This window comes from Microplitis mediator, chromosome 9, assembly GCF_029852145.1.
Source record: "Microplitis mediator isolate UGA2020A chromosome 9, iyMicMedi2.1, whole genome shotgun sequence".
Taxonomy (NCBI): Eukaryota; Metazoa; Arthropoda; class Insecta; order Hymenoptera; family Braconidae; genus Microplitis; species Microplitis mediator.
Genome location: NC_079977.1, coordinates 2776764 through 2796833, shown reverse-complemented (window position 1 = coordinate 2796833; position 20070 = coordinate 2776764). Strand labels below are relative to the sequence as shown.

General features: G+C 26.9%; 3 protein-coding genes across 7 annotated transcripts in view; 2 read left to right on the top strand and 1 right to left on the bottom strand.

Moving 5' to 3' along the window:
• The window catches only part of LOC130674730 (protein kinase C, brain isozyme), a 50990-nt gene extending 46982 nt beyond the window's left edge, over nt 1-4008 (top strand). For all 5 annotated transcript variants that reach the window (XM_057480150.1, XM_057480149.1, XM_057480147.1 and 2 more), the window contains 6 exons: nt 119-424; nt 1229-1320; nt 1564-1765; nt 3057-3245; nt 3324-3464; nt 3528-4008. In XM_057480150.1, the coding sequence (XP_057336133.1) occupies nt 119-424; nt 1229-1320; nt 1564-1765; nt 3057-3245; nt 3324-3464; nt 3528-3680 (1083 nt within the window). In that variant the 3' untranslated portion in view covers nt 3681-4008. The remainder of the gene's footprint in view (nt 1-118; nt 425-1228; nt 1321-1563; nt 1766-3056; nt 3246-3323; nt 3465-3527) is intronic.
• Nucleotides 4009-8386: 4378 nt separating this feature from the next.
• On the bottom strand, nt 8387-16819 carry LOC130674734 (protein phosphatase 1L). The gene is made up of 5 exons (XM_057480158.1): nt 16617-16819; nt 15057-15296; nt 14792-14989; nt 12594-13534; nt 8387-11012 (listed from the first exon to the last, which is right to left on the bottom strand). The coding sequence occupies exons 1-5, from the start codon at nt 16650-16652 to the stop codon at nt 10931-10933; spliced, it is 1497 nt and encodes a 498-aa protein (XP_057336141.1). The 5' UTR covers nt 16653-16819; the 3' UTR covers nt 8387-10930.
• Nucleotides 16820-16879: 60 nt separating this feature from the next.
• LOC130674735 (COP9 signalosome complex subunit 7b) lies at nt 16880-19523 on the top strand. The gene is made up of 3 exons (XM_057480159.1): nt 16880-17038; nt 17112-17828; nt 19152-19523. The coding sequence occupies exons 2-3, from the start codon at nt 17157-17159 to the stop codon at nt 19341-19343; spliced, it is 864 nt and encodes a 287-aa protein (XP_057336142.1). The 5' UTR covers nt 16880-17038; nt 17112-17156; the 3' UTR covers nt 19344-19523.
• The last annotated feature ends 547 nt before the right edge of the window (nt 19524-20070 follow it).

Sequence of the window (20070 nt, the reverse complement as noted above, 5' to 3'; positions counted from 1 at the left end):
TACTTATACTATTATTATATTAATCTAGTACTATATTATAAAAAAAGCCGGAGTGGATTAGAATTTCCTTTGACTCTGCATCCATTTACTCCCCTTCTAATAAATAAAAAATATTTAGAAAACTTCAGTGACGAAGAAAACGCCAACCCCTCAGGATAAAGATATACCTCACAATATGGGTAAAAGTGATTTAATAAGAGCGTCTGATTTCAATTTTCTTATGGTACTTGGAAAAGGAAGTTTCGGCAAAGTTTTGCTCGCGGAACGTAAAGGTACGGACGAGTTGTACGCGATTAAAATATTAAAGAAAGATATTATAATTCAAGACGACGATGTCGAGTGTACGATGGTGGAGAAACGTGTTCTTGCACTGTCTCACAAGCCACCATTTCTGGTACAACTTCATTCCTGTTTTCAAACTATGGTATTTTTAATTCAATTTATTATTTATTTTGTACAGAAAAATCTGTTTTCTTGACGTAAAAAATTTTTACCGCTCCAATAAATTTTTTTTTGCCCGACGAAAATTTACGGGACTGCAGTCAGCCGACGTCTGATAATTTTTGAATTCTTTTAAAAGCGAGAAATTATAAAAAAAAAAATATTCAAAAAATTCCACCTATAGATTTTTTAATTTTCTACATGTGCATTTTTTTAGTTTTTTTTTATGTCATTAATTTTTAATTGTCTGTTAATTTCAAGATCATGATTTCATGATATTGAAGTCAGCCGACGTCTAATAATTTTTGAATTTTTTTAAAAGCGAGAAATTATAAAAAAAAAAATATTCAAAAAATTCCACCTATAGATTTTTTAATTTTCTACATGTGCATTTTTTTAGTTTTTTTTTATTTCATTAATTTTTAATTGTCTGTTAATTTCAAGATCATAATTTTATGATACTGAAGTCAGCTGACGTCTAATAATTTTTGGATTTTTTTTAAAACCACAAATTATAAAAAAAAAAATATTTTGAAAAAATGCACTTGTAGATTTTTTAATTTCCTACATGTGCATTTTTTTGTTTTTCTTTTTTTTAAATTTTTTTTTTCAAAATTGATTTGTTGAAAAAAAAAACCGAAAATTTATAATTGTCTGCTGACTTCTGGATCATAAATTTTCTAGGGGCGATAAAAAATTTCTTGGGTCAAGAATTTTTTTTTCTGTGTCTTCACATATTTTTTAATTGATGGATAAATGATTTGAGTAATTTATTAAAAATCTACAGGACCGGTTATATTTTGTTATGGAATATGTAAACGGCGGTGATCTTATGTTTCAAATTCAACAGTGTGGAAAATTCAAAGAACCTGTAGCAGTGTAAGTATATCATGTACATATAACATACAACATATAACATATAACACTGTACAGATGATTTAACAATAATAATAATGGTGCCGGCACCGCACACTATTTAAAAATAAAAAACTATTTTTACAATAACGTTATGTATTTACAGCGAGGTGCACACCCACCCACTCGATCAAATATATTATCAATTTTTAATGAAAATATTTATTTCTCAAAAAATTTACACATGTATGTATTGTATATTTATAGATTTTACGCATCTGAAATAGCGATTGGACTATTCTTCCTTCATTCCCGTGGAATAGTTTACCGCGATCTAAAATTAGACAATGTCCTGCTGGATCAGGATGGTCATATTAAAATAGCTGATTTTGGAATGTGCAAAGAGGGAATTACCGGTGATAGAACGACTAAAACATTTTGTGGTACACCTGATTACATTGCACCTGAGGTTATTTTATTATTAATTACAATTTGAAATTGGGTATATATGAACCTATAGAATCACAATTCCATCTAATTTTATGATAAGAAATCGAATTACAGTCGTATCTGATATATATGATCAAGCTCACATTCAAATATATAATCATATATGCACTTATATCACCACTTATGATTATATATGATCGTATCTGATATACATGATCAAAGTCAATTTGATGAATATGATCATATATGACCCTATATGAACACATAATCATGTATGATCAAATCTGATTTTATATGATAATGTATGATCAAGTTCAAATGTATATTTGATTATATATGATCGTATCTGATTAATATGATCAATCTCCCGTTCGAACATAAGATCGTATATGCACATATATGACGATAAATGAACACTTATGATCATATATGATCAAATCTGATTCTATATGATAATGTATGATCAGGTTCAAATCTAAACATGATCATATATAATCGTATCTGATATATATGATCAAGTTGTCATTAAAATATATGATCATATGTGCACATATATGACGATAAACGAATACTTATGATCATATATGAACAAGTCTGATTCTATATGATTATGTATGATCAGATTCAAATTTGAACGTGATCATATACGATCGTATTTAATATATGATCAAGTTCCCATTCAAATATATGACCACATATGCACTTTTATGACCATATATGAACACAAGATCATATATGAGTATATATGATTCTATATGATCATACTAAAATTTAAACGGTATTATACATGATCGTATATGATCTATGGTCAAGTTCCCATTCAAACATATGATCATATATGCACTTATATGACCATATATGAATACTTCTACTTATATATGATTATACTTGATTCTATATGATCATATTCAAATTTAAACAATATTATATATGATCGTATCTGATATATATAATTAAGTTCGCATTCGATTATATGATCATATATCCACTTATATGACCATATATGATCGTATCTGATATATATGTTCGCATTCATAGTCAAACATATGATCATATATGCACTTATGTGATCATATATGAACACTTATGATCATTTTTGATCTTATATGATATGACATGATCATATACTCACATATTTCCTATATATTATATATTACGGTGCGTCATATAGGGTCAAAATTTTTTTTCTTTACTTCCGGTACAAATTTATATTATTTTCTAGTCAAAAATAGTTGGGGTGATTCTGTATGTTCATATTTAAGATTAATATTTTTTAATTAATGTCATTATTATTGTTGTTGTTATAACAGATAATTCTTTACCAACCATATGGGAAATCTGTTGACTGGTGGGCGTACGGTGTATTGTTGTACGAAATGTTGGTAGGGCAGCCTCCATTCGATGGTGAAGATGAAGAAGAATTATTTGCGGCCATTACTGACCACAGTGTTAATTATCCTAAGAGTTTATCTAAAGAATCAAAAGAAGCTTGCAAAGGCGTAAGTTACAACCCCCCCCCCCCCCCACACACACCCACACACATTTATAAAATTGATATTATTATATTTATTGTACAGTTTTTAACAAAAAATCCAAGCAAAAGATTAGGATGTGGACTTCGTGGTGAAGATGACGTACGAGGTCATGCATTTTTCCGTCGAATTGATTGGGAGAGAATCGAAAATCGTGAAGTTCAGCCTCCATTTAAACCGAAAATCGTAAGAATTTTTAGGTTTTACTTCAGTAAATAAAATAAAATAATTTATTTTTTTTTTTTATAGAAACACAGGAAAGACGTCAGCAATTTCGACAAACAATTTACGTCCGAAAAAACAGATCTCACACCAACAGACAAACTTTTCATGATGAATTTGGATCAAACAGAATTTATGGGCTTTTCGTATTTAAATCCCGAGTATATTCAACATATATAAATATATTAATATTTAACTGAATTTAAAAAAAAGCTGAACAATCACCATTATGGTTATTATTACTAATTAATAATTAATGATTAATGATAATTAAAAATATTTAAAATAATAGTATTAATAATTATAATCTGTAAGTCATATAGGTGACTATCATCGCGTCGTTAACCCCAAATTATATTTCTCAATATATATATAAATATTTTATTATCTAATCAAACATTTTGTCATTTGCAACATTTTATTTTCGCTCTTAATCTTTCGCTCACACGGAAAAAAAGCTGCTGTCTATCAGCGATTCAAAATTCAAATAAATAAACCCGCGGTTATTTTATTCAGACAGATATAAATATTTAGACAATTAAAAAAAAACGAGATCTATTTTATAAAATTACAAGAATAAAAAAATTAAAATAAAAATGCATCAAAAATTTTTTGAACTAAATTTTGAAAAAATCGCAATACAGAATTTTTTGAATCAAATTTTGAAAAAAATGCAATAAAAATTTTTTTTAAATAAAATTTGGAAAAAAATGCATCACAAAATTCTTGTAAAAAATGCATCGAAAATTTGTGAATTAAATTTGAAAAAAATGCATAAAAAAAATTTTTGGAATTGAATTTCAAAAAAATCGCAATACAAAATTTTTTGAATTAAATTTCGAAAAAAATGCATCAAAAAATTCTTGAAAAAAATGCGTCAAAAATTTGTGAATTAAATTTCGAAAAAAATGCATCAAAAGATTCTTGAAAAAAATGCATCGAAAATTTGTGAATTAAATTCGAAGAAATATGCATAAAAAAAAATTTTTGAATTAAATTTCAAAAAAATCGCAATACAAAATTTTTTGAATTAAAATTCAAAAAAATCGCAATACAAAATTTTTTGAATTAAATTTTTAAAAAAATGCATCAAAAAATTCTTGAAAAAAATGCATCAAAAATTTGTGAACTAAATTTGGAAAAAAATGCAATACAAAATAAAAAAAAAAATGTATCAAAAATTTTGAAAAAAATGCATCAAAAATTTTTTGAAATTAAACTGAAAAAAATTCATGCACTCAATGGGTTTATATATTCTATCAAAATTTATAAAAAAAATAAAGTTCATTATTGGATTTAAAAATGATAATAATAAATTCCAATAATTCCGTGAGAATTTTCCAATAGCTAATTAATTTTAAATATTCATATATTTTTTATGTTAATGAACATTTAATTGTTACAAGGGCGAAAGAATGAGAGCAAAAAATAAATTGATAAAAATAAAAAATTATTGTGTAATTTAAAGATTATTAATTTTATTTATTTATTTAATTTATAAAATTTATATAGATTTTTTTTATGTACTTGATTAATTGTATATAATTAAAATATTAATAGAAAGAAAATGTTGTAAAAAAAAAAAGTTTATGTTAAAAGTTGTAGCGTCGGTTTTATTGAAAGCTCAAGTTTCAAATTTAAAGAGTGGCTGTGCTATTATCAGTCAAATTATCATTAAAAAAATATATATATATAAATATATGACTTTAAAACATGAAATAGAAACTTTTCGAGTATAATAACAATAACAAATAATATATATAATTGTTGTTATATTATCTGCGACAAATGTATACTCTGATACAAAAAAAAAAAAAAAAAAAAAAAAAATAGTATTATTAAGTAAATTATGAAAACTAAAAAATCTAAATAAAATAAAAGAGAATAATCAATAAATAATAATAAATAATAACACTAATAATAATAGGTAATTAAATAAATAAATTTATAAATATGAGTCTAATATCTAATTCGCTCTCGCTTATTTCTATATTCATTCTTTTTATACACTCCAGTGTTCTAATATATATAAATATATATAATATATATATGCGATAGGCATTATATTAAATTGCCAAAATAAATAATATTGTAAACAATAATAATAATAACTGATTTTAGAATATTATTAAAATTATTAATTACTTTTAAAAATGTAAAATTTTAATATTTATTGAAAAAAAAAAAAAAAAAAAAAATTCAAGAATATTTTGAAAAATTAATTTTCAATTTTTTTGAATTTAAAATAAATAAAATTGTTGGTTACATGAGAACAGTTACTCAGATATGATCATATATAATTTCAGGTAGTCATATATGAACATATGTGATATTTGATATCATATGTGATCATATATGCTCAAATATAACCATGTGTAATCATATAAAATGTCATATATGATCAGATATAATTATATGTGATGTCATATATGCTGATATAATCATATGCGTGTATGATCATATGTGATATTATATATAATCATATGTAGTGTCATATATGATCATATGTGATGTCATATAAGATCAGACATAATTATATGAAGTGTCATACATGATTATATATGACATATGTGATCATATATGACATGTGATCATATATGACATGTGGTCATATATGACATGTGATCATATATGACATGTGATCATTTATAACATAATTGATCATTTATAACATATTTGATCATATATGACATGTGATCATATATGACATGTGATCATATATGACATGTGATCATATATGACATATGTGATAATATATGACGTATGTGATCATATATTATCGAATATAATCATATATGATCATACAAAATGTCATATAAGATCAGACATAATCATATGAAGTGTCTTATATGATCAGATGATATCATATATGACATGTGATAATATATTATCGTATATGACATATGAGATCATATATTATCATATATATGTCATATGTGATCATATATGACTACATAGAATCATATGCGATGTCATAAATGATCATGTGTGATGTCATATATGATGAGATAAAATAATATGTGATCTCATATATGCTCAGATATAATCATATGCGATGTCATGTATGATTACATATATAATCATATGTGATGTCATAAATGATTATATGTGGTGCCATATACGATCATGTGATGTCATATATGATCAGATATTATATCATATATAATCATATATGTCTGATACTACGTATCATATATGATAAGAAAAATACAGCTTTTATAACTGATCATATCTGAACACATATTAAGGTTTAGATGTCAGGATTGATCATACATGATATCAGGCATGATATCATATATGATCAGATAGAATCATTATTAATTTTTTGATCCGATATAAGTATTCATATATGATCATATCTGAGTATATTTTTTCTGGATATTAAATTAAGATGAATATAAAGCAGGTAAGAGCTTCAAAAGATGGTGCTTGATTATTGATGATGTTAATGATAATGATGATGATCTCTTTAGCTCGAATATTTTTGAGCGAGCATACTGATTTTTCTCATAATAATTATAACAATTATGATTATTAATTAATAAGTTAATTAATAAATATAACAGCTAGTTACAATAAATGATAATAAATTCAAATTAGTATGAGTATAAATATTATTCTATATATATGTATTAAAAAAACAATATATAACAACAATTTAAAAAAAGATAAATTAAAACGCGGGAGAATTTGAAATCTGATATATTTATAAATGACGAAATTTCACTATATATATAATTTGTTTTGAAAGCAATTCAACTAAAAAAAAGTATATATATATTTAAAAAGAATGATGGAAATAAATCGTTTATTATCGCATATCTCAAGAGTACCTTATTTGTAGTTATGACAGCGATATATATATGTATGTAGATAAATGAACTCTTTTATAGACGATTGATTTTTTCCGAAGATAGTAGAATCAATTTAAGTCTTGAGGACTTTCTATTGTTATTAGATACCTGATTTAATTATTTATTAATGTAATATTAATTACAACTTACAAATATATATAAATATATATATTTACATCATCTAAATGTCCATTGAAACTATTAAATGTGTACTTGCATCCTGTATTATATTTAAAGACGACACATTTTCTATATTATTCGAATTTTGGAACAAAATACTCCAATATGATCATATATAAATATAAATAATTATATATGACAATATATGATCAGGTGAAAGCATATATGATCAAATAGAACCACATATGATCATCGATGATCAAAATGACCATTTTTCATATCTGATCACATAGAGGTTTTTCATATATGATCATATCAGATATAGTATATGATCTTAGATGATTATATATGATCAGATATGCCCCTATATGGTCAGTTGGGGTCACATATGATCATTACTATCAAAAATGGCCATCTTCTGTATCGAATCAGATATGAGAGTAATCATATATGGACATATATGATCATATCTGATATAAAGTAAAATCATTGATGAATATCTGTGATCAGATTGGACCATATATGATCATTAATAATCAAAATGATCATTTTTCGTATTTGATCAGATAGAGGTATTCATATAGGTCATATATGAGCATATGATGTAATATATGATCATAGATAATTATGTATGATAAGGTATGACCATATATGGTCAGATGGGGTCATATACGATCACCAATATTAAAAACGACTATTTTTTGTATCGGATCAGATATAGAGTATTCACATACGAACATATAAGAACATATCTGATATAAAGTAAGATCATAGATAAATATTTATGATCAGATAAAAGCATATATGATCATTAATGATCAAAATGACCATTTCTTGTATCTGATCACATGTAAATAATCATGTAAGTCATATATGAACATATGATGTAATATATGATCATAGATAATGATGTATGATAAGGTATGACCATATATGGTCAGATGGGGTCATATACGATCATCAATATTAAAAACGACCATTTTTTGTATCGGATCAGATATGAGTATTAATATAGGTTATGTATGATCATATCTGATATAGTGTATGGCCATAGATAACTATCTGTAATCAGATTGGACCATATATGAGCATTAATGATCACAAAGACCATTTTTGTATCTGATCAGATATATGTAATCATATAGGTCGTATATGATGACATCTGATATAGTATATGATCATAGATATTTATGCATGATCAAGTAGAACCATATATGGTCAGATGAAGTCATATATGATCATCAATGATAAAAAAGATCATTTTTTGTATCTGATTAGATATAAGCATTCACATACGGTCATATAAAATCATACCTGATATCGTATATGATCATAAATCAGTATGTATGATCAGGTATGACCATATATGATCAGATGGGGTCATATATGATCATCGATGATAACAAAGGCCATTTTTCGTGTCTGATCAGATTTTGTAATCATATAAGGCCATATATCATCATATTTAAGTATTTATTCCCTGAAATTTAAAAAACAAGGTTTAGCATTTTAATTTTAAAAAAAATTTAGTCACTTATCGAATGTTATTATTTTCAAAAAATAGACAATTGAACGCGCTGCGCCCACAAGTTATTATATATGTAAATTTTCTATTTATATATCTATATATATATAAAACTAAATCTATTCTTATATGAATCAATCAACATACAATTATTAAATGAGTCTTCCACGCTGTGTACCGCTCGCGTGCTTCCCCTTAATCATTAAATTATTATTATTATATATTGTATTTATCAATTATCATATATTTATTATTATGTATTAACAAATAAACCTGCTCTTTATTTAACAATAGAGTGCACGTGTCGTCTTTGATGTTAATGCAATTGAATATTTTGCATCTTAAATGTTTAAAAAAATGTTTTAAAATTATATTATATACTGTTTCATTTATTAATAAGTATAAACAATTTAATAATAATTAGATATTAATAAATTTAATTAAAAATATGTAAAGCTTTTACTTCTTTACAAGTTGTCATTCTATTACTCTTCTGTATTAATGATTATAAAATAAATGCATCGTATATTCTTGTCAACAAATATATATGTATATATAAATATATATATTTATATATATGTATAGATATGTTTCTGTGCATTTATAAAATGATGGTAATAAAATGTTACAAATCATGTCATTTACTTATTATTATTATAGCAATAATTCACATCGTTATAAATTATTATTTAAAAAAAAAAATAAAATGAAAAAAAAAATAAAAAACTGTCAATTCTATAATAAATAACGATCTAACTAATTTATGATTATAATTTATTTAAATAAAAATTTAATTCACAACAATCCTTAATTATTAATAATAATTAATAACAAGTTACAATTTTTTTTTTACAATTTTATATAAAGTAATTTATGACTTGGTAATGATACTGAAGTTTGCCGACGTCTAGTAATTTTTTGATTATTTTCAAAACGATAAATTATTTCGGTTTCGTAATTTTATGAAACTGAAGTCAGCTGACGTTTAATAATTTTTGGTTTTTTTTTCTAACAATAAATTATTAAAAAAAAAATATTTTGAAAAATTGCACTTGTAGTTTTTTCAATTTTCTACATGTGCATATTTTTAGTTTTTTTTTTTTTTAATTCATCTGTTGAAAAAAAAATTCAAAAATTGTTTGTTGTCTGCTAACTTCAGGATCATGATACTGGAGTCAGCAAATGTCTGATAATTTTTGGATTTTATTTTTTAAACGATAAATTAGAAAAAAAAATATTTAAAAAAATTGCACCTGTAGTTTATAAAATTTTCTATAGGTGCATATTTTTAGTTTTTATTTTTTTTTTTAATTCATTTTTTGAAACAATAATCCAAAAATTACTAAATGTCTGCTAACTTTAGAATCATATTTATGACAGTAAAAATGCCGGACATCTGACAATTTTTTAAATTTTAAATTACAGTAAGTCCTCGTTATAAGACTAGTAGTTTCTCTCTCAAACTATCGCGATACCTGGCTTATAAAAAAGACAGCAAATAGTCTTATAAAGAGGTCCGACTGCAATAAAAAAAATTGTTTTTAGAAAAAAATTAAAAAATGGACTTTTAGAAAATTCTAAAATCAGTACATGCATTTTTTTTTATTTTGTCAGTTTGGTTTTATTTTTTTATATGTAATTTAAAAATTGTCTTATGTCTGCTACATTTACACTCATGGTAATTTTACTTTAAAAAATTTTGAAATTAATTACTGTAAAAGCGCAACGACAGAAGTTTGATTATTTTGTAAATTTTGAGAGTTGATTTTTTTTTTTTTATTATTTAAATAACAAATATTTTTCCTAAACCAGATTCATTTAAAATTGAATAATAAATCGTAGACTAGACAATTAAAATTTTTCAATAAATCAACGATAATAATAATAAATAAAATAAATAAGTTATTTAAAATAATAATAATAATTTATTATCATACACTTTTTTTTTCAGCAACGCTGTACTTTTTGTCTTTAAAATTAATTACTATCACAGTGATATTGTCCAATGATCCCCTAAAAAAGAGTAAATATTATTGTTGTTAATAATAATAATAATAATAATACTTTAAAAAAAAATTTCGGAGTGAACGCAAATTAAATCCGAAGTGAATTCGGAGTAAATGCGGATACATTGAATTTTTTATTTATTTAAGGGGGGGAAAGGGGTCTGAGATACAAAAAAATGAGGATATTTTTGATTTTTTTTTTCAGAGTAGGGTCGTTATAAAAATTCTCAAAATTAGTAACATTATTAAGCAGATTTTCGAGAATATTCTGTGAAATTTTCATAAAAAAATATTGAAAAATAAACCAGTGGTAGTGAGGAGAGACGAGTCACTTTAAAAAAAAAGTATCTATGCGGTAGGCAGGATAACTCATAACTGCATCAGTTGTTATCCTGCCCACCGCATGGAGACTTTTTTTGAGGTGACTCGTCTCTCCCCACTACCACTGGCTTATTTTTCAATATTTTTTTATAAAAATTTCACAGGATATTCTTGAAAATCTGCTTAATAATGTTACTAATTTTGAGAATTTTTAAAACGACCCTACTCTGAAAAAAAAAAATCAAAAATATCCTCATTTTTTTTTGTATCTCAGACCCCTTCCTCCCCATGTATGTGAATGTATCAGACATCAGACAAATTTAAAATTATAAATCAATAGAGTAAGTAATTAAAAAAAAAACATTTTGAAAAAATTCACTTGTTAATTTTTTAATTTTTTAAATGCGCATTTTTTTTAAATTTCATTTTATTAATTATTTACTCTATTAACCCGTTGAGGACACACATCGAAAAAATAACGTTGAGGACACACAGGGTCCAGCGGACCCCACGCAGGAAAACAGTTCTCATTTGTGTTCTGCGCTATGTATCGACTTGAAACCGGTGCGAAACTTTAATTTTATATTCTCGTTAAATAATCTTATGATTGTTTTAATCTTTTTATGATTTTAAAATACTTAAATATTGTTAAGAAAAAAAAACTTACGAAATTGGACTTTTTTTATAAAAATAGTATTACAAATTTTAATTTTCAAAATATCAAAAAAAATCCAACGGCGTTTTATTCAAAAAACAATATTTTTTCGAGAAAAAAATAAATTTCTGATGAAGTTTGAAAAAAGTATATTTATTTTGAAGATCGAAGTCACGAATTTCGATCATTCTTGTAATAAAGAAATAGTACTCCTATGCAAACTATGCAAAAGAAATATCTATTCCCTAAGGGTCTTTGTAGACTTAAAATAGCATTGAAATTTGACTGGGGTCCGTTGGACCCCATGTGTCCTCAACGGGTTAATTAGTAATTTTAGATTTGTCTGATGTCTGCGACATTCACATTCATTTCCTCCCCTCAATCCTTTGAAGTCAAATTTACTCCAGAGAAATTCATTTTAATACCAAAATTACGAACCACGGTAAATACGGATTCAAATTACCCCCCAAAAAAAATTTCTCCATACAAAGTTTTTTTTTTTTTTTCTAAATCTGGAATTCCAAGTGACGAAGTCCGAGTAAATGATTGTCATTTTTACTCCGCATTCACTCCCGATTTTTCCAATGTTCCAATAAAAATAATAATAATAACCTGTAATAACTTTGCAGTGTAATACTTTTAGCTCCATAAAAAGGTTCATCAAGTCGTTGTTTTATAAAAGCAACAGCCTCTTCATTAGAAAACGTATCCCATAGTCCATCAGAAGCGAGAATCAAAAACATCGGATCGTGATCCTTGAGATCGAATGTCAAAATATCCGGATCTGCGATAACAAATTTTTTGTCTTTAAGCGGATAATCTCCAAGTGCTCTCGACGTCGCCAGAATACCAGCGACTCGCCATACGCCATTAAAGGTCACCAGACCACCAGCTTTATTTATCCTCTGTCTCTCCCGTTGCTGCTGGGGTTTATGATCAAATGACAGAGGTATCGCGTTCCCTTTATTGTCGCACATAACTCCACGTGAGTCACCGACATTTGCAACGATAAGTTTTTTGTCATCTAGTATAACGATCAGTGCCGTCGAACCGGCAACGTCCATCTTTCTTTTCGCTGCATCAACTAGCAGACTGTCCGCCGCCAGCACTTCGTCGGTCAATAATTTCTGATAGTTTATTTTTTTTCTACTGCTGCTACTACTAGCAGTGTCTTGTTCCAGATAACTATTGATGTCTACTTGTCGCGGTTTATTTTTAGTTGTCCAAATACCGGGTTTCACTTCCCGCGTTATCGGGCGAGGCAAGCTGTCCAACTTGCCCAGTAACACCGGGTCTGTTATTGTCTTGTTTTCCATACAATCGTCGGTGTGCGAGGCACTGACTGTTTTTTTAAAAGACTTTCGCCGTTTGCTCCATTCATCGTCAGTTTTTTTAACGGGCTCCTCATTATCGTTATTATTCTGGTTGTCTTTATCTGTGAGCTCGTCTGATTGGACGGGAGCTTTAATTTTACCGGAAATAATATTTTTTAGCTCAATGACTCTGCTATTTATACTGGGAATCAGTTTATCTCGCGCGTAATCTGCTGCAAACTGAAAAAAAAAGTAAGAAGAAGAATTAAATCATGCAATCGGAATTACACAGGCAGTGCCTCGACTTTTTAGAAAAAATTTCAATGACTCAACTGTCATAGTATCAAATTTTATTAATTAATTAAAAATAAATTGATACCTCAATTGAAAAAAAAGACAATGAAGTTGTGCTTACTGAGATGTAGGATTTAAAAAAAATTACTTACGGCTGTTATCAATTAGGAGTTCAAAAAAATTTATTAAATAATTTTCAGTAAAATCTTCATGTTAATTTAAATAATTCGAATTTTCAAATTTTGAGGGCTAAAATTTATTCAACAAATTTTGTTCAAATTTGTAGCTCAGCAAAATTGTCCTATTTTTCAATTAATGCTTTAATTTTTTTTTGAATCAATGGATAAAAATTTTTATACGCTTATGACAATTGTTATTGAAAATTTTTTTAAAAAGTGGGGGCACTGTTTGACAATGTCCTTAATCGGAGTTGATAATAAATTGATAGTAAATTAATTATCAAAATTTAAGTTCCATGACAACTGATCCCACATACTAGATCCAAATGACAACTGACAACTGGTTCAACTGACAACTGATAACTAATCCAACTGACAACTAGTTCAAGTGACAGCTGGTCCAACAAACAATTGACAACTGGTCCAACTGACAGCTGATCCAACTGATAACTAGTCCAACTGACAACTGCTTTAAGTGACAGCTGGTCCAACAAACAATTGACAACTGGTCCAACTGACAGCTGATCCAACTGACAACTAGTCCAACTGCCAACTGCTTTAAGTGACAGCTGGTCCAACAAAAAATTGACAACTGGTCCAACTGACAACTGATCCAACTGACAGCTGGTCCAACTGACAGCTGGTCCAACTGACAGCTGATCCAACTGACAACTGCTTTAAGTGGTCCAACTGACCGCTGGTCCAACAAACAATTGACAACTGGTCCAACTGACAGCTGATCCAACTGACAACTAGTCCAACTGACAACTGGTAGCTGACAATTGGCCCAACTGACAACTGACAACTGGTTCAAGTGACAACTGACAACTGATTTCCTAATTCATCAGTTTCACTAAAATTTTCATAACTTTCATTATCATCATCTCCAAAACCTTTATCTCCATAATTTTCAATCGAATGTCAATAGGATCAGATGTCAGTGGGACCAATTTCTAAGGATCACTTGTCATGATATAAAATTGTTGGAATCAGTTGACGTCTCACTCAAAACTAATTTTATTACCTCACCACCATGGCCATCAAAGACAGCAAATAATGAAACTCCTGTATTATCAATATCATTATTTACTATAAAACGATCTTCCATATGATCTCTGTGACCTTGGACCGCGTAAGCCGCGACATTGTTTTGCTCCAACTCCCAGCTAACCTTATCACCGCTTGTGTTAACATTGTTGATAAGAAACTGTAATTTTGACACCTTTAAAAAATAAACTTTATTATTATTATTGTAAATGAACAAATAAATAATTAAGATATAAAATAACCTTGGAATTCGTTTTGTAAACGGTGTAGTGTAATTTATGTATCAAACTTCTACTCCAAGTGTCAACAGCTTGGAGGTAATATATGATAATTAGTATTATTGCGCCACAAAATACAATCTCTGGTTTTAAAGCATAGTAACGCATCAGTTTCCAAAAATAAACCAATTGTGGATTTATTCCGGCAGGTAATAACCCGCCGACAGCAATTTTCGACATCAGCTTCATGTGGGATAAATATGTCTATTTTTAAACAGTTATTATTATTATTATTTTATTATAATTAACTCACTAATAAAATAAATAAAAAAAATGCACATGTAGAAAATTTAAAAAACTACAAGTGCATTTTTTCAGAATATTTTTTTATTGTGAAGAAAAAAATCCAAAGATTATAAACGTCAGCTGACTTCAGTATCATAAAATTACGAAACTGAATTTAATAGACAATTAAAAGTTTGCAACAAAATAATGACAAAAAAAAAAAAAATAAAAAAATGCACATGTAGGAAATTTAAAAAACTACAAGTGCATTTTTTCAAAATATTTTTTTTTTTTGTAATTTATCGTGAAAAAAAAATCCAAAGATTGGACATCAGCTGACTTCAGTTTCATAAAATTATGACCTGAAATTAACAATTAAAAATTTGCAACAAAATAACGACAATAAAAAAAAAATAAAAAAATGCACATGTAGAAAATTAAAAAACCGACAAGTGCATTTTTTCGAAATATTTTTTTTCTGTAATTTATCATTTGAAAAAAAAAATCCAAAGATTAGACGTCAGCTGACTTCAGTTTCATAAAATTACGAAACTGAAGTTAACAAACAATTAGAAATTTGCACCAAAATGGAGATAAAAAAAATACACATGTAGAAAATTTAAAAAACTACAAGTGTAATTTTTTTAAATATTTTTTTTTTTTATAATTTGTGGTTTAAAAAAAATCCAAAAATTATTAAACGTCAGCTGACTTCAGTTTTATAAAATTACGAAACTGAAATTAGTAGACAATCAAAAGTTTGCAACAAAATAATGACAATAAAAAAATGCACATGTAGAAAATTTAAAAAACTACAAGTTCATTTTTTCAGAATATTTTTTTATCGTGAAGAAAAAAATCCAAAGATTATTAAACGTCAGCTGACTTCAGTTTCATAAAATTACGAAACTGAAATTAATGAACAATTAAAAGTTTGCAACAAATTAATGACAAAAAAAAAAACTAAAAAAATGCACATGTAGGAAATTTAAAAAACTACAAGTGTAATTTTTCAAAATATTTTTTTTTTTTGTAATTTATCGTGAAAAAAAAATCCAAAGATTGGACATCAGCTGACTTCAGTTTCATAAAATTATGACCTGAAATTAACAATTAAAAATTTGCAACAAAATAACGACAATAAAAAAAAACTAAAAAAATGCTCATGTAGAAAATAAAAAAACCTACAAGTGCATTTTTTCAAAATATTTTATTCTTTATAATGTATCATAAAAAAAAAAAATCCAAAAATTATACTACTATTACCGTCACTCCAAAAAATAAAAAAACCCAAATTACCTGATAAATAATTTTGTCTTCTAATTCATCATCCATATTACAAATTTATATATTTATTATTATAAACAATTACAATAATAACTATTTAAAAATAATTCTGTTATAAATATAAAAAAATATATAAATATACCGATTTTATTAAATTTATTTTCTATAATTGCTCCACTAATTTTACATACATATATTTTACATTGTTATATATTTTCCTATACATCCAACAGTATACTACAGTACTAATTCTATTCACACATCGATATATTAACTATCGATATCTCGATATTAATTTAAAAAAAAAAAACAAAAAGTTTTTACCGGCAGAGTTTCAGATTCCGAGAAAAAGGAACAAAATTAAAAATAAAAATTTCTTAAAACACAAATTCGAATTTGTCACCGAAAATTAAACCAAAAATTACATAAATTACGTAAGTATTTGTAATATAATATATCAATTTATACAAATAAAATATTCAAATATTTAAATTTAAATATTTTTAGACTCGCGCTGCGGCTTAACCTAAAAGTCGAAGTTTGAATTAAAAAATGACTGGAAACAGTGAGATGGAGGAATCCTCAGTTGCTGCTGAGAAAAGTTGTTCAAATAATCCTCTGGAGCAGTTCGTCCTTCTGGCAAAGACTGCAAAAGGTGCCGCGGCTCTGCAGCTGGTGAAGCAGGCGATCGAAGCACCAGGAGTCAACGTCTTCGGGGAATTACTGGACATGCCGAATATAAAAGAGCTAAAGAATGGCGCGCATGCTCCATACTGGAACACATTGAATTTATTTGCCTATGGAACTTACAAAGAATACCTCGAGAACAAAGACAACTTCCTGGAGTTGACGGGAACTCAGAAGAAAAAACTCCAGCACTTGACGATCGTCACGTTGGCGGAAAAGTCCAAGTGCATTCCGTACTCGGTTCTGCTGACGGAGCTGGGGATTGATAACGTCAGAGAGCTGGAGGATTTGATCATCGAGGCTGTGTATGCGGACATCATCAATGGAAAGTTGGACCACAAGAATTCGCAGCTGGAAGTTGATTACGCGGGTCTGGGTCGCGATGTTAAGCCGGGAGAGACTGGAGCTGTGATGGAAACTTTGGAGGCCTGGGGCCAGACATGTGAGAAAGTGCTGGCTTGCATTGAACAGCAGGTCATCACGGCTAATAATGATAAGAGAGTTGCTACTGCTCATAAGGAACAGGTCCAGCAGGATGTAAGTTTGTTATGATGCAAAAGAAAATAATTTTGTGGGGAAAAATTTTTACGTCCCTAGAAATTTAAGATCCTGAAGTTAGCAGACGATTACAAATTTTTGGATTTTTGTTCAACAAATCAATGAGAAAAAAAAAACTAAAAAATGCACATGTAGAAAATTAAAAAAACTACAAGTGGAATTTTTTTGAATATTTTTTTTTGAATAATTTGTTGTTAAAAAAAAAATCCAAAAATTATTAGACGGCAGCTGACTTCAGTATCATAAAATTATGATTCTGAAATTAAGACAATTAAAAATTTGCATAAAATTAATGACAAAAAAAAACTAAAAAAATGCACATGTAGAAAATTAAAAAAACTACAAGTGGAATTTTTTTAAATATTTTTTTTTTAATAATTTGTTGTTAAAAAAAAAATCCAAAAATTATTAGACGGCAGCTGACTTCAGTATCACAAAATTATGATTCTGAAATTAAGACAATTAAAAATTTGCACCAAATTAATGACAAAAAAAAAACTAAAAAAATGCACATGTAGAAAATTTAAAAAACTACAGGTGCAATTTTTTAAAATATTTTTTTTTTTACAATTTGTGGTTTTAAAAAAAATCCAAAAATTATTAGACGTCAGCTGACCAGCATCATAGAAATTTTAATGAGTGAGAATATAGCAGACAAATGAATTTAAAATTCTAAGTAAATAGAGTAAATAATTTAAAAAATGCACTTATTAATTTGAGAATTTTTTAAATGCGCAATTTTTTAAATTTTATTTTATTAATTTTTTACTCTATTTATGAGGAATTTTAAATTCGTCTGATGTCTGCTACATTTAAATTCATAAATTTTTGAATTTCAAATTGAAAACAAAAATTTTCTTAGCGTGAAAAAAAAATAATTGCACCGAATAATTTTTTCTAGTCCCAGAAAATTTTTGTCTTAAATTCTTAGAGCAAAAAAATTTTCTTGTCTTGGGAAATCTTTTTTTTTCTGTAATTATTACAGTACAGCCTGGGTCTCAGTTACCATTAAGGACAATAGGAGAAAAATTGATTGAAAATGACTTTCCCTACTATCTTTTACTCAGCAATCACTCAGTTTTCTGCACATGTGTGCGTTGTGTTTGCACTTGTGCCCGTAGTCCTTCAAAGTTAGCTGACCTGTATCCTCTATTTTGAGACTGACTCTCCCTTTGTTAAATTAAAATACTAAAATAATTACAGCAGATTAAGGGAATTCCCGGAGTGCCCCCACTTTGTAAAAATTAAAAATGACTCGACTGTCATAATGATTAATTCTAATGTTTATTATATTCTTTACAGATTGCAAATATTAAAAAATCATTAATGGCACAAGCTGGTGGTGGAGGAGTACAGGAAGCAGACGTTGCCGGGGGTAGCTCTGCTACAGGAAGTGAAGCAACAAGAGAAGCGATGTCCCTTTCAACGGACATGAAAAAAAAACCCCAAAAGTCAAAAGGTATCCGTGACCGCAGCAAGTTTTGGAAAACTTAACTTGTCTATTATAAAACTTTATTATCATTATTAAGATTCTATTACTGTAATTACTGATAATTATTCCCTTAATTCAATTTTATATTTGAAATTTAAAATCCGTAGCTTTTTTTTACCCGATACTTTTTTCAAAAATTATGTTAGTGGATAATGTATTTATAACAATAGAAATAAAAGTCTTCATTTATTAATATACATATATTTATATATATTATTTTACTTATATTAAGATTTGGTAGGATAAAAAAAAATTATTAAGTAAATTAATTATTTTATTTATTAATTTGTTTTTAATTTACAAGTTACATTTTTTTTTTTACTATAAATATTTATTATTTTTACAATTTTTTTGACATTGTTTTGCATTGCATCAAATTATAAATTTGATGCACAGAAAAAATTGATTTGGCGCGAAAAAAATTTTTTATTACGAAATTAAGACAAAATTTTATTTGATTCTGAAGTCAGCTGACGTCTAATAATTTTTGGATTTTTTCAAAACGATAAATTACAAAAAAAAAAAATTTTGAAAAAATGCACTTGTAGTTTTTTAAATTTTCTACATGTGCACTTTTTTTATTTTTTTTTTTTGTCATTAATTTGGTGCAAATTTTTAATTGTCTGTTAATTTCAGGATCATAATTTTCTAGGATTAAAAAAAATTTCTTGAAGAAAAATTTTTTAGGACAAAAAAAATTCTGGGGACGAGTAAAATTTTTCGCGCCAA

Bases quoted from the DNA above. Each gene is read 5' to 3' on its own strand.
- LOC130674734 (XM_057480158.1), bottom strand. From the start codon at position 16,652: ATGGATGATGAATTAGAAGACAAAATTATTTATCAG. The intron at 15,297-16,616 runs GTAATTTGGGTT...GTTTAAAAATAG, and splicing joins AAGACAAAATTATTTATCAG to ACATATTTATCCCACATGAA. The intron at 14,990-15,056 runs GTTATTTTATAT...TATTTTTTAAAG, and splicing joins TTTACAAAACGAATTCCAAG to GTGTCAAAATTACAGTTTCT.
- LOC130674735 (XM_057480159.1), top strand. From the start codon at position 17,157: ATGACTGGAAACAGTGAGATGGAGGAATCCTCAGTTGCTGCTGAGAAA. The intron at 17,829-19,151 runs GTAAGTTTGTTA...TATTCTTTACAG, and splicing joins AGGAACAGGTCCAGCAGGAT to ATTGCAAATATTAAAAAATC.